The sequence below is a fragment of the Xyrauchen texanus genome, chromosome 8, assembly GCF_025860055.1.
Source record: "Xyrauchen texanus isolate HMW12.3.18 chromosome 8, RBS_HiC_50CHRs, whole genome shotgun sequence".
Lineage (NCBI taxonomy): Eukaryota > Metazoa > Chordata > Actinopteri > Cypriniformes > Catostomidae > Xyrauchen > Xyrauchen texanus.
Genome location: NC_068283.1, coordinates 12,549,995 through 12,563,470, shown reverse-complemented (window position 1 = coordinate 12,563,470; position 13,476 = coordinate 12,549,995). Strand labels below are relative to the sequence as shown.

At 39.2% G+C, this 13,476-nt stretch overlaps 1 protein-coding gene across 4 annotated transcripts in view; it reads right to left on the bottom strand.

Annotated features, from left to right (window-relative positions):
* Positions 1–6,688, bottom strand: part of LOC127648418 (pre-B-cell leukemia transcription factor 1-like) — a 41,855-nt gene extending 35,167 nt beyond the window's left edge. For 2 of the 4 annotated variants that reach the window (XM_052133087.1, XM_052133090.1), the window contains exon 1: positions 5,469–6,688. In XM_052133087.1, coding sequence (XP_051989047.1) covers positions 5,469–5,731 — 263 coding nt within the window. In that variant the 5' untranslated portion in view covers positions 5,732–6,688. The remainder of the gene's footprint in view (positions 1–5,468) is intronic. The other 2 variants (XM_052133086.1, XM_052133089.1) reach the window with 1 other exon arrangement.
* Between the last annotated feature and the right edge of the window lie 6,788 nt (positions 6,689–13,476).

Below are 13,476 nucleotides of genomic sequence, written 5' to 3'. Positions count from 1 at the left end.
GGATCTTTTACCAATGTTACCGTCTTTTACCGTTTATGAATTGAAAATGAATGTTAAAAGATCATCTGTTTGTTCTGAAGCATAGTGACAGCAGTCCAGTATTTGTTGGAATATTTTTACATTAAAATTAAATATTTTTTACATTTCTTTAGATTCAGATACCCAAGTATGGGGGCATAGAAGCCCTTGTGACTGTGGAATGATGCTGAATGTGGGTTCAGGGGTGTCCCGAGAGAACATTTAGAAAACATTTTTTTTTTTAAATGTAAAAAACATTTGTATATTTTCATTAAAGTGAGAGACTAGTCTACCAACTAGTAATTTTAGTCTTTCCTTATCCATTCCAGACATCTAATTCATTTTCACAAAATTAGAACAGAAATTGATTTGTTTTATTATTAAAGGCTCGTAACATGCTGATTAATAAAGATAAATTTAGAAGGGAAAAAGTTTTGGTCTAAAAGGTGCTTTGAAACCACATTAACTCATGCAGCGCTTCATGTCTACACACATGCAGGGAAAAGAGGCAACGCGTGCGGAGCGGGACAGGGCAGATATAATGCATGTTTGTTGCTAAAGAACAATATTCTAGATTACAGCGCAGAAAGATCAGAGCTGTTGTCCACATCACTTTTGTTCTGTCGCGCTCTTCACTAGAGATGATAAGAGGGCGCAACCGTTGAAGTCTTGCGGTGCAGATGGAATCAATCCGGTGTCCAACGTAACCTAATTGTTAGCAAGGCAGCAATCATTAGCAAGTTCATCCAGTCTAACCCTATGTTACCACTGCCAAGTTGCGAGCGAAGCTGAGATCATTTTCAATTAATTCCTATGAAAGCAGAGCGTCATGCTCGCAAGGTGGATCGTAGGATTGGCAGCGGTGCGGAGCAAGCTCTCTCCTAGTGCTGCGAGCGCCTTTGAGCGGATTTCGTCCATCCAAGTGGAAATGCAGCCTGAGAAAGCCGAAATGCTTGTGTTTTAGCGACACGCAGTAAATATAGAAAATTCCTCAAAAGCTTATCGTGGATTTTCTTTATCGTGATATATATAGATATCGTTTTATCGCCCAGCCCTACGGCCAATCTGTAAATGCTAAAATAAAGTTTCAAAAGTATTGCCACAAATCCTTAACAATTTGCAATATATAGAAGCAATAAATGTGATAAAATCGCTTACTAACCTTTTCTGTGTGGTCACATCTAATTTTATAACTTCATTGCCATGACGACATACCATTTGCAAACCCTAAAACGACTGTATAAATGCCAATTTAAACAAGTTTACCAACTAAATAATACACAAGTATGAACAGAAGAATAATGCAAGCGCATTTATACATTAATAAGCTTCACATTTCTGTCTTTAAACCCTCCAGGAATTGGCCCCATTCACTGCCATTGTAAGTGCCTCACTGGAACCTTGATCTTTGTTTTTTAAAGAAGGGTAGGGATGAGTCAAAATTACTTTGAGGTAATCAAAATTATGCCACAAATGTTGTCGACTGATCTTAAATTGTTCCCGGAATATTACTTCAATAGAATGTGTCTCCACTCAGCAAACAATGCAGGTTTTGAACACATTACACTAATTAAAGATGCATTATGATGAACCACAAATCCATTTAATGAGGTACCACAACAAAGCACATTTCATTACTATCAAATAAAGGAAATCAGTTTACAGAAGATGAAAACGTCATTGTACAGTAAGGAAATATTTCTTTAATACTTTGTGTCTAAGAATTCTGACCAAACTAGGTGAAAATCTCTTTGAGCCACGTAACGTTCCCCACACTGTCCATGAAACCGCCTCTTCAGCCCTAAAATCATCCCACACTTAAAATAATAATGCATGCATCTCTCAGGAATCTAAACTATCTCTGTGCAGAAGTGCTGAAAGGCTTTCTTGCTTCATCATTGGTGAAGGCAAGGACTTAAAACTCTTTAATTGTAATAATCATTAATGGCTGCAATGCCATTGTTTTTAGATCCAACACTAACAACATCTTCCATCATCCTCAAAGGAATAGCTCACCCCAAATTACCTATACTCACCCTCATGTTATTCCATATCCGTAGAACTTTCCGTGGACCACAAAGATGTTAAGAAAATATTTCACGCTGCACTTTCCCAAACAACAAAAGCATTTCGTGACCAGGGGCTGTCAAGCTCCAAAAAAGAAAAAAAGAAAAAGCTATAGCTCTCAAAATTCATTTGTAGCGTGAAGTCGTATCGCACCATGTTTGACACCAATAATGCAGAATGCCATTAGTTCTAGCATATCTCACAAGAGATCACCAGGCCCAGACGGAGGCTATGTTCACATTAATATGTTTAAGTTTGAAACCAACATGTTCAGTTTCTTAACGCCAGGGAGTTATGGGGAGAAGTTTCGATAGACTCCGTTTTCGGTGGAGGAAAACGCTGTTCCAAAGTGGATGAGGCATAATCATACCAAAAATCAAAGAGTTTTCAAAAGAAAATGTATTAATGGGGACGTGGCTGGAATCTGCATGTGCAGTACTCAGCAGAAAGCTCTACAGATTTCCAAAATCGGTCATAAAAGTTCTATATATTCCCCAGCCTTTGCATGTTTGGTTATAAAATATTTTGACTAATCTAATAATGCTTTTAGCTACCAAAAAGTGTGTAGTAATCTCAGCTTCTCTGAACACATTTTACTAGGAAAGTTATAGAATATCAATACATTGATTATTTATCGGTGTGTTATTTTCTCGATACGAGGTATCGCTATATATAAACACTAGCCATAATAAATTAGGAGCCAAATTTGTGTGCTTCCCAAACACTGTCAGTTGGCCTTCTGATTAATGTAGTCTGGTGTAATAGCTTTGAGAGACCACAAGGGGGTGATACAACAATTTCTTTACATACAAAGTTTCATCACCTCAGTCACCCCTACATTTGTGCAGCTGGTGTTTCGCATTATGTTTCATTGTGGATAATGTTATGGTGAATAATTACTTTTTGAAAGTTTTAGGGAAAGGGCAAAAGAAGCGATGGTTGGTGTCATTTTGGAGGAGTTTATGGAGCTGGCCAATATCCCATTTCAACAGATATAATGGTGAATGGCAGATCTGTGTGGCAACAAACAGGTAAAACTTACAGTTGCTGAAGCTTTGAACCCTAAAGGCCTGTGTTATGCAGTCACTTAACGTTGTGGAGTGTCCCTTTTTCTGAAACATGTTAGACAATATTATGTCGGATCTTGCTGCTCACAATTTCCAAACGTTGTGTTGAAAAGTATGTATGAAGAGACAAAGACTATTGTGCAACAAGAAGCCCTATTGTTATCTGAAAGAAATGACAACATAGATCAATAATCATAGGTAAAATGTACTGATTTTCAAAGTGTGAAAAAGGCATCAATCCCAAGCTTACATTTTAATTTACCCATGTTCTACTTCCACGGAATTAAGCAGAATTTCCCTCAAAATCTGCGCAGAAAATTCACAGGAAAAAAAAGTGTGGTTCTGTCTGAGGGTACGATTTTCAGCCATTAGCAACCAAAATGTTTGGTCTTTTCCTCACACAAAGCTATTGTATGACTTCTGACTAGTAATAGCCTACAATGCACAAGTTGCTAGGACTACATTTATGGTGTTTGGTCTTTTTTGGAGCTCCAAAGCATCAGTTTAGGCTACTTTAATAAAACAGAACATAGCATCCAGGACATGATAAATGGTGATAAATGAATCTATTATTTTGATGGCTGTTTATTTGCTTATTTAAACTTGCATCTATAACAAAAAAAAGCTACAAGAGCCTCTGCGAAAAGGCAAAAAGAAATCCCCCTATGCAATTATCCTATCTCTTGTGAAAGTTAAATGAAACCACTACAACCAACATAAATGTTGCTGCATAGCTGCCCTTCCGCAAAAGACAATATCGTTGCGTTCATGCCGGTGTAGCGACCCTCCATCTCATTAATAGAAACTCAATTTGCGGACAGCTGCAGTCGCGCACACATTATAGGAGAACTGATTGCACCCTAACACACAATGAAAAGGATGAACATGGGGGAAAAAAGAAGTGAATTAAGAGAACCAGGTGGTCAAATGGCTTGGTGGAAAATCACAAGCTAATGACACATCACAGGGCATACGCACACATACCATCCCTCATTAAAAAGCATCTTTTGTCCAGGATCCATGGCATGAGCTGACCTTTCAACAGATCACAGGTCACAGCGTGCAAACCGTTCGATCCACTCGTGTGCACAATGAGAAAAGGATCAAATTCACTGCGGTCAATATATAAACACAGACTCGACCGGAGCAAAATCTTCAGGAAAAGATGTGGGGATTGTTAAATCTGTTGGGGATGTTTCGTCTGACACTGTTTGACGGGGATGACTTAATTAAGCACGCACTGATTATCTATGCTAATGACGAGGTAGCAGATTAATCCAATTCATTTACCTAGTGGGGCCCTCAATCTGGCAGACACTCGCTGAAGTCCAAATGGCTTCAACGACACCATGGGTTCCTGATAGCAAACATTTTGGTTGACTCCGAAGCCTTTTTTAAAACATGCTGTGACTCACTAAGCAAAACAGGAGAAACATGCTTGTGTTTTTAGGCTTTTGTAAGTCCCTTTGGACCCTTTTTAGTGGATTTTTGGATTTGGAAATGGGAATTTAGAGTGTAAACTCATATATAAGCAAATGGTTTTCCAAAGTAATAATTAATAACACAATCAGTTTAGTGGACGAGGACTTTAACAATTTTAAAAGTTAAATTCACATAACATCCAACCATAAATAAAGTGTACTTTTCTAGCATACTAAATAAAACGTGTACTCACAAATTAATACAATGGCAAACAAACCTTTGCCATGCATTAATTTGATCAAAACATGAGATTTGCTACACTATATATTCAGGCGACACATCTCACCATTCTACTCTTTATATGGTGTCTGTATAGTGCAATATTTGTCTGTACATGTGCTAACTGTGCATGTGTTTCTATAGATGTGTGTGCATCAGGGTAAGAAATTAAGGGGGGATCAGAACAAAAACGCTGGGGTGAAAAAAGTATTTCTCTATTCAAGCCTAATTATACATAACATTGTATAAAGTAGGAGTTGATGTTGATTGAATTTTAAGCGTTCAAGTTTTTAATAATTTCTCAATTTAGTTCATCATATTGAGAATTGGTGTTAACCAGTTGATTAAAGTTTCTGTCATAAATAGTATTATGTTTGATAGAACTATACATGTACAAAATGCCACTGAAAATATTGCCCCTTAAAAGGAAAAGTTAATTTCTGACCCTGATCTGCATCTTGTCAGATTGTGTCTGGCTGCTACTACACTGCAATGTCCCCAGTAAAACTAATAAAGTATTCTTCTATCTACACAATATAGACAAAGTCTAATCAGGAGCTCTTGGAAAGCCAAAGTGCGTCCATGATTTCATCACTTCTTCCACACAGGTCTTACCTCGCCTGGGCTTCGTCGAGGCTCTCATCGGTGATGGCCATGATCTGCTGGAGAATATCCCCAATGTCTTGCTGCGGCTGACCGAGGGATTGCTGCTTCCGAACCGAATCGGGGTCACCGACGTCGGCTTGAGAGAGTCCGCCGAGTCCGCCTATGCTAGCCAGCATTCGGGTCTGATCATCCATAATACTTGAAGCAAAATCTCCACCGCAAAACCAACGAAAACGTTCAAGAGCCGCGCAACGACCAGCTCTGCCGATCATGTACCGCCACCAACGCGAATATAAAACGTGGAGCCTAACGAAAGACTGTATAAAAACAATTAAGCAATCTGAAATGTCCTTTCGCTAAATTGACGCGTGGATGATGTTTATAGAATGGATAACCAGTATGCATGGATCTATGCAAGAAAGAAAAGAGACCAGATCACATGCAATGCCTGGTAAATTTTAGTATTTAACACCAGCACTGATGCAAAAACATAAACCCCCACCGGAGCGATCTAACATGAAAATAAAAGCGTCCCTGGAAACATGAAGTATCCCACGCGCGGCATCTCATCGGCTCTTGAAACAATTTAAAGCTTACAATAATATAAAAAAACAAACACTCAGCACTGTCTTTTTGTCAGGGGGCTGTTCTGGGTGACAGAAATCTCGGTATATGGAGCGACACTACTAACAAGCTGGACTAAACCAACCCGAGCGGCTAACAAGCTAATAGAGAGAGAAAAAAAGTCTCTGTTGAAAATAAATCGAAATAGAAACTCTGCCGATGGCTTATTAACGTCTTGTCACTCAGGAAAACAAAAAACTCAACGGGAGAAATTATTCCCGAGAGTGTTAAATGAGTGTAACAATTTTTAAATGTAATGAAGAAATCTCCGACACAATTGACTCGCAGTCTTGGCTAGCTGCTTAGCAGCGGGGCTAACTAGCATCGGAGCGCTGCTAGCAACAGATTCATACGGGCTCAAACACCCGGGACCGAACAGCAAACTGCCCCCCGACCCTGCGCTAAATGCCGCCGACTCTAGATGGACGCCACGAAAAGGCTGCTTTCACGGCTCAGAATGGAAATGCTCAGCTCCATCCCAGCCCAGTCGACACCGTTGGTTTCTTCCCGAGCCGTTCCTGGTGCTGTCGTAGAAAAAGACTTGCCCCTCACTTGTGTTTCTGCCCTCCTCGGCGGCTCTTTCTCCCCCTCTGATCGAGCGCATTCACGCTACTACATACGAGCACTTGCGTCATCAGCGTCATCGCGCACACAAGAGCCGGTACTATGAAAAGCCTCTAGGGGCAACAGTGAACGCGCACAGCTCGAGTCTGAATGCGATTTGATTTGAAAATAAAGTTGTGTGGCTCTTTTAAAATGATTGCACGCGGGAGTTTTTCCATGCAACAACTGATTTCGTCAGTCGACAAACTACCACAGTTCTTGCGTAGTATCCATAGTTGAACTGTGGTGTGTGGTAAGAACCACAACCAAAACAATGGTTGAATTATGTAATGATTGAATCATTATAACTGCGGTTTATGCAAAACAAACCATGACATTGAGCTTTTGTGGTATCAGCCGGACTGTAAGGTGTGTGTGAAGTGCCCGACAAGACAGTCACACCTATGTCAAGTGCTACAGGAAGTGTGGGGTGAAATATCACCTGAGTATCTGGACAAACTGACAGCTAGAATAACAAGATCTGCAAAGATGTCATTGATGCACGTGGAGGATTTTTTAATGAGAATTCTTTGAAGTAGTTTAAGAAGTTCTGTACATTTTTTAAAATTGTAATAGTAATTTTTCCCATGATTAATGTCCTGAATATTCATTGTGACCACTTTGGTGAATAATAGTATACATTTCTTTCCATAAGAGCAAAATCTGTACATTATTCCAAACCTTTGGCCATGAGTATATATACATATATATATATATATATATATATATATATATATATATATATATATATATATATATATATATATATATATACGCTTTCATTCACAACATATTAAAAACATTTTACAATTTTAAACATAATAGTTTATTTAAAAATAAATTTGGGGGTTATATGGCAGGGCTCTTGAACTACTTTCTTGGGGCTTGATCATCCAGATGAAAATTCAGTGGGGACCAAATATTTTTCCATATTTATCTTTCCTAACATTTTCATTGTAACTAACATAAAAAACCTTAAATAATATGAATTAAATACCCCTGACTTGTTTCATGTAAACAAACACACAATATTAAGTCAGGGGTATTTAATTCATATTATTTAAGGTTCCTTTCAAAGATCTGGCTAAAGAACAAAATTGACCCCACACCCTCAAATAACCAATAGGTTTCGATTATCTTTACTATGAAAATAAAAACACAATGTAGGGTTATTGTTTATGAAAACAGAGGAAGAACATTTCGATCTGCTAAAGTCTGTATATCTTTGACAATATTAACACACATCAGAAAACAATGGCTTTTAAGATAAACAGAAAAAAGAAAAATGCAATGCCTGTTCTTCCTTTTACTCTGTTATTGTCCCATTCAGGAGGGCAACATGAGCCTTTTCTTTTCCTGCAAATGTGGCAAATTTGTGAAGATAATCATTGGTAAATGGAGAACAAACTGGTTTGATGATGTTTAGGATTTTTAATGTTGACACATCTGAATATAGGACCAAACAAAATCAACAACACTTCACATTATCACTTTTAACGAGCACGACTGACCCTGAACACACGAGAAACGCCCATTTAACACTTGAAGAATGGAGAATAAAAGCAAACGTTTATGTGTATTTTCTTTAAAGGTTCTGTTTTCATCATCGATTTATCTTTTGTTGAAAAAGTTTGTGCATATGAGCTGACATCACTTCTGTAACAGCTGTTGAGTGTTGTTAAACTCACCAGTGAGTTTTAGGCAGAGAGCCCTTGGATGTTAGACTGTGATACAGTTTTATCAAAATGTGTCCATGGGTCAGATAAATTGGCGGGCCGCATCAAATCATCCACTGTATTACAATAAATAAAGATATTACATCATAGGAGACTGAGAAGTGGTGGTATGCAAGAAATGTGAGTAAATTAGAAGAGTGCAAGTACTGTGTACCAGTGAGTACCAGGTCCACTTCAAGCACTGATATGATTCACTAATCCCAAACTATTTCTGTTCTGGACATTTGGCAAAGATATCTCATAATACAAATAAAAACTTAGAGAACAGTGCCGCCCCCTGCAAGATGCCGCCTTGGGCAGCTGCCCTTGTCGCCCGTGCCTACAGCCGCCTCTGAGTGTGGCAGTATGTATGTGATGAGGAGGACGGCATGGCCGGGCCGTGACGGAGCAGGGCCGGTGCTGAAACTGAATAGCGGGAGAGCGAGATAAGGGGCGGCCGGAGACACCGGTTGGAGAGAGAGAGATGCATATGGCCGTGTTGCATGTGTGTTTGTGTTTTTTTATGTTTGTTTTAAGTTAAGTGTCTGATTAAACTTAACGTTGACTGTTCAGCCAATTCCCACCTCCTCCTTGCCCATCCTTATACTGTTACAGTGTATTTTTTGATTTTTGCAATCTACAGATTTATGTTCTGCTTTCTATATGTTTGACTGTTTTTAAAGCACCTGTCTGCAACCATAAATGTTTCTGAATCATGTTTATTTGTTCTATAAAAACACACTGAAAGTTTCATAACTGAAAACGTCCTCCTGAAAACGTATTTAAACCAAATAGATCTGCATATGACTACCTCTTCAGTAAGACATCAATGCCTATTTTTCGTCATCGCAACCTTGGCCTCGCCTACTGGTGCCCAGTCAGTCACATGGGTGAAGAGGAGAGATGGGCCAGTCATGGGAGATTAATCTAAACCAAAGGGGACTTAGATAGGACACCTTCATAGATTTAAATGTTTATCTACACTAGATGAACAGCTTTGGCCATTGATATTAATAATGCTTTTAAAGAATTTGATCTTGATCTTTATTGTTCCACATCTTCGTCTAACGATGAAGACATTAGACATTTTGTGGAACCATAAGAACTCTCTAAACTGATGAATGAGCAAAACAATTCTCTTGATTCTGAGATAACATTGGAGGAGCTTGGCGAGGTAAATAAGGCCCTGCCTACAGGCAAGGCTCCGGGGCCAGACAAATTTGTCGCTGAATTTTTTAGATCTTATGCTACAGAATTGGCTCCACTTTTGCTAGAAGTTTATACGGAATTATGAAAGAATGGAAAACTTCCACCAACCATGACACAAGCAGGGATCTTAAAAAATACAAAGAGCTAAGTGAGTGTAAGAGTTACCGTGCAATTTCTCTGACCCAGCTAGATTGTAAAAATATTGTAAAAAATGTTTTTTGACAATATTTTTGTCGGCGGTACAAACAAATTGATTAATTTCAGATTATTTTACCCTGGATAGGGGCTTTCCCCATTATTGTTCTGTCTTGCCCTGGAACCATTAGCAGCTGCAATATGAAGGGAAGATGATTTTCCTGGGGTGGTGATGGGAGGTGTGGTGCATAAGCTTTTGCTTTATGCCGATGATATTTTATTATTCATCTTCGACCCTACTAGATCTATGCCTTGCCTCCACAGAATTTTTAATTCCTTTTCTAAATTTACAGGATACAGGTTTAATTGGTCTAAATCTGAAGCTTTGTCTCTGACAGCGTACTGCCCAGTAACAGCTTTCCAGCCGGTCGCCATCCAGTGGCCCAAACAGGGCATTAAGTATTTGGGCATTTTATACCCAGCAATTTTGTGTGATTTAGTTAGAGTTCATTTTGATCCCTTAATAAAAAGGTTTTCGAGAGATGTGGGCTTCATTACATTTATCTATGACTGGGATGGTTAATGCTATTAAAATGAACTGTATTCCAAAATTCAACTACCTGCTACAATCTCTCCCTATAGATGTACCCCTCTCTTATTTCAAACAATTTGATAGCTTTATTCCTTCATTTGGAATGGTAAGCGTCCCAGACTACATTTTAATAAGTTACATAGGCCGATTGACAAAGGTGGGCTAGGCCTACCCAAGATTTAGTTTAGTTACATTTGGCTCATTGGTCGCTTCCACCTGAAAGAGCTCCTCCCTGGTTTTGTATTGAACAGGAAGTGTTTGCCCTTATTTCACCATTGCAAAGCCTTTATATCAAACTAATCTGAGAAGTTAAGTTACACCCCATTATCTCACATTTGCACTCAGTAAAGTATCTAATGACATCTACTGAACTGACATCTATGTTGACTCAAGCTTATGGCTGAACCCTAATTTATGTATTAATAAAGCCCCTTTCTGCTGGTCAAAGTGGATTGTGAGGGGGTTACTACACTCAGTGACCTATATGAGAGCAGAGTGTTGAGAGCCTTTGAAATTTTGGGATTCCCAGATCTCAGTTCTTTAGGTATTTACAGCTGTGCCACCTGCTATGTATTATTTTTGGAAGTAGCATACACCCCCCTAAAGCGGCAGATACTCTGGGAATGGTGATTACTGCTTTTGGAAAAGGTTTTGAAGCATCAGTGAATTTCCCTGTGCTAATTCAGTGTCTGGGGGATGGAGCTTTTTATGTTTCTTTTTTCCCTCCCCATTTCTCCACAAAGTCCTCGTGTTGGCGTAGTGACTGGGTGGCGGAGGATGAATCTTAGTTGCCTCCTTGTCTGAGACTGCCAATCCACACATCTTATCACGTGGCTTGTTGAGCACATTAGTGCAGAGACATAGAGCGTGAAGACTCCACATGTGTTTCCCTGCAGCATTCACGCACAACACACCACAAGCAAGAACCACATTATGGTGACCATGAGGAGGTTACCCCTTGAGACTCTACACTTCCTAGCAACCGGGCCAATTTGGTTGCTTGATAGACCTGGCTGGTGTCACTCAGCACAACCTGGATTCCAACTCACGACTCCAGGGGTGGGATGCAGCATCAGTACTCGCTGAGCTACCCAGGCCCCCTTGGGGGATGGAGCTTTATCTTCTATTGAGAGATTATTGGAGAAATGTGGGCTAGGATTCTAAAAAACTTCTGCAAGTCTGCATCTAGAGATCCAAGGGTGTGCCTTATGCAATTTAAGATTTTACATTGATTCTATTGGACCCCCCTATAGATTGTATAGGCTTGGTCTTAAAGACACACCCACCTGCTGGCGATGCCAATCAGAAGATGGGGACACAACCCATGTTTTTTGGGGGTGTGTTGAGATCCAAGAATTTAGGTTGAAGGTTGAAATAAAGACATAAAACTAATTTTATGTTTTCAAATTTCAACTGTGCATTGATTCACTCAGTTAAATGAACCTCAGTCATCTCATGCGGTAAATTATTTTGTGTAGGTATATCCAATAATACATGTATAAATGGCTCAGTATCACTTATTTAAATCAATCTATCTTTTTCTTTTCAAGCACATGGATAGAACAGATTAAAAATAAGTGTACCCTTTTTCACATTTACATTTTTTTGGCAAACATGGACATTTTGTGGTGGTTCATCAGTCAGAGAGAAAAGACAGCCTTCTGAGACGAATGGATCCTGGAATTCATGGAGGGAAGAGACTCAACGGGAGCCTGATGATGTGTGTGCAGAGAGAGGAATGGGACAAAAGTGGTTGCGCTTTATGCTGACGCGTAGCACATCTCTCGTATACAATCTAACACTAATCAATCTGAAGTGAGAATGAGAAGAAGAGAAAAATACAAAACCTGCACTCGTTATCACAGCATTGCTTTCACACAAGATTTGGAGTAAATGAAAATCTATATTCTTTTCTAATCTTCTTTTATTCCCCTTTCGGTGACGGTCCGGTGTGGTCCTCTGGCCTAAATTTGAACAAAACTGAAACAAAAGGGGAAATTAGGTCTATCAATCTAAAAAGGCGAAGAGACCATTTATATATGGGACATATCGAAACAATATAAACAGCTTTATTTTCTTGTAAATAAAAATGCATATATTGTGATATTTACAGATACTGAAATAGATTTGAGATGCCCAGTGCCAAAAAATGCCATTAGGTCCCCCCAAGATAAACTCAATACTTATGGAGACAACTACTGTATCAGCACTTGCACACATTAATCTCTGTCAATTGCCATTTAATTTGAAAGTATTTGGCACCATGGGAATTGTATTCCTCTCCTGACTCTGAATAGGTTTTCTTTTTGAATCTGTTTGAGGCAGAAGCACCCTCGGCCCACAAGCTCTGAGCCTCATTTTCATCTAAATAAGAATCGATCCCTCTTGCTGTGCCACCCCCAGTGCTCCTAACGTTTAACCCCACCACCTCCATCCCTACATTAACAGAGAAAACAAAATACTAGCCAAGTCTCATCAGCATTCATCTGCAAGAAGGGAAAATATAACCTCATTTCAGTGCAACCTAAACCTAAAGAAATCTAAATAATTACCTTTTGACCGATGGATTTCCATGACTTTTGCAGTCGTCTCTGATTATTGGAGATTTCACTCACAAAAAGCAATTACTAGCCAATTAAATGTTCTAGAGATGGAATAACTGGAAAATTGAACTCTATTAAAATTCCCATGCAACTTTCATGACTTATCAGGCCTGGAAATCACAATTAAAAATTTCTCAAGTTTTTCATGACCATGGGAACATTTCACTTGAGATTGTTACTGTTTTCACCATTGTTAAAGCTGAAATCTCTCTTTGGCTCCATTCTAACAAACTCAAATATCGCCGTATGGGGAGTTGCCATGTTTCCTCTTGAGGGCAATGAAATTTGATCTTAAGTGAAGATGTGAATGAAATCCTGAAGTGGAGAAAAATCCTCTGATCCCTTCTCTTGCTCGGCACCCCTGCATTGTGGAGAACAAGAACTGTACCACAGAATGGTCACAGGCTAAAGGCTCATGACTAAAGCCTAATAATATTTCCTTACATTTATATAGCACTTTTCTAGGCACTCAAAGCACATTACATAGCATAGGGGGAATCTCCTCAACCACCACCAGTGTGCAGCATCCACCTGGA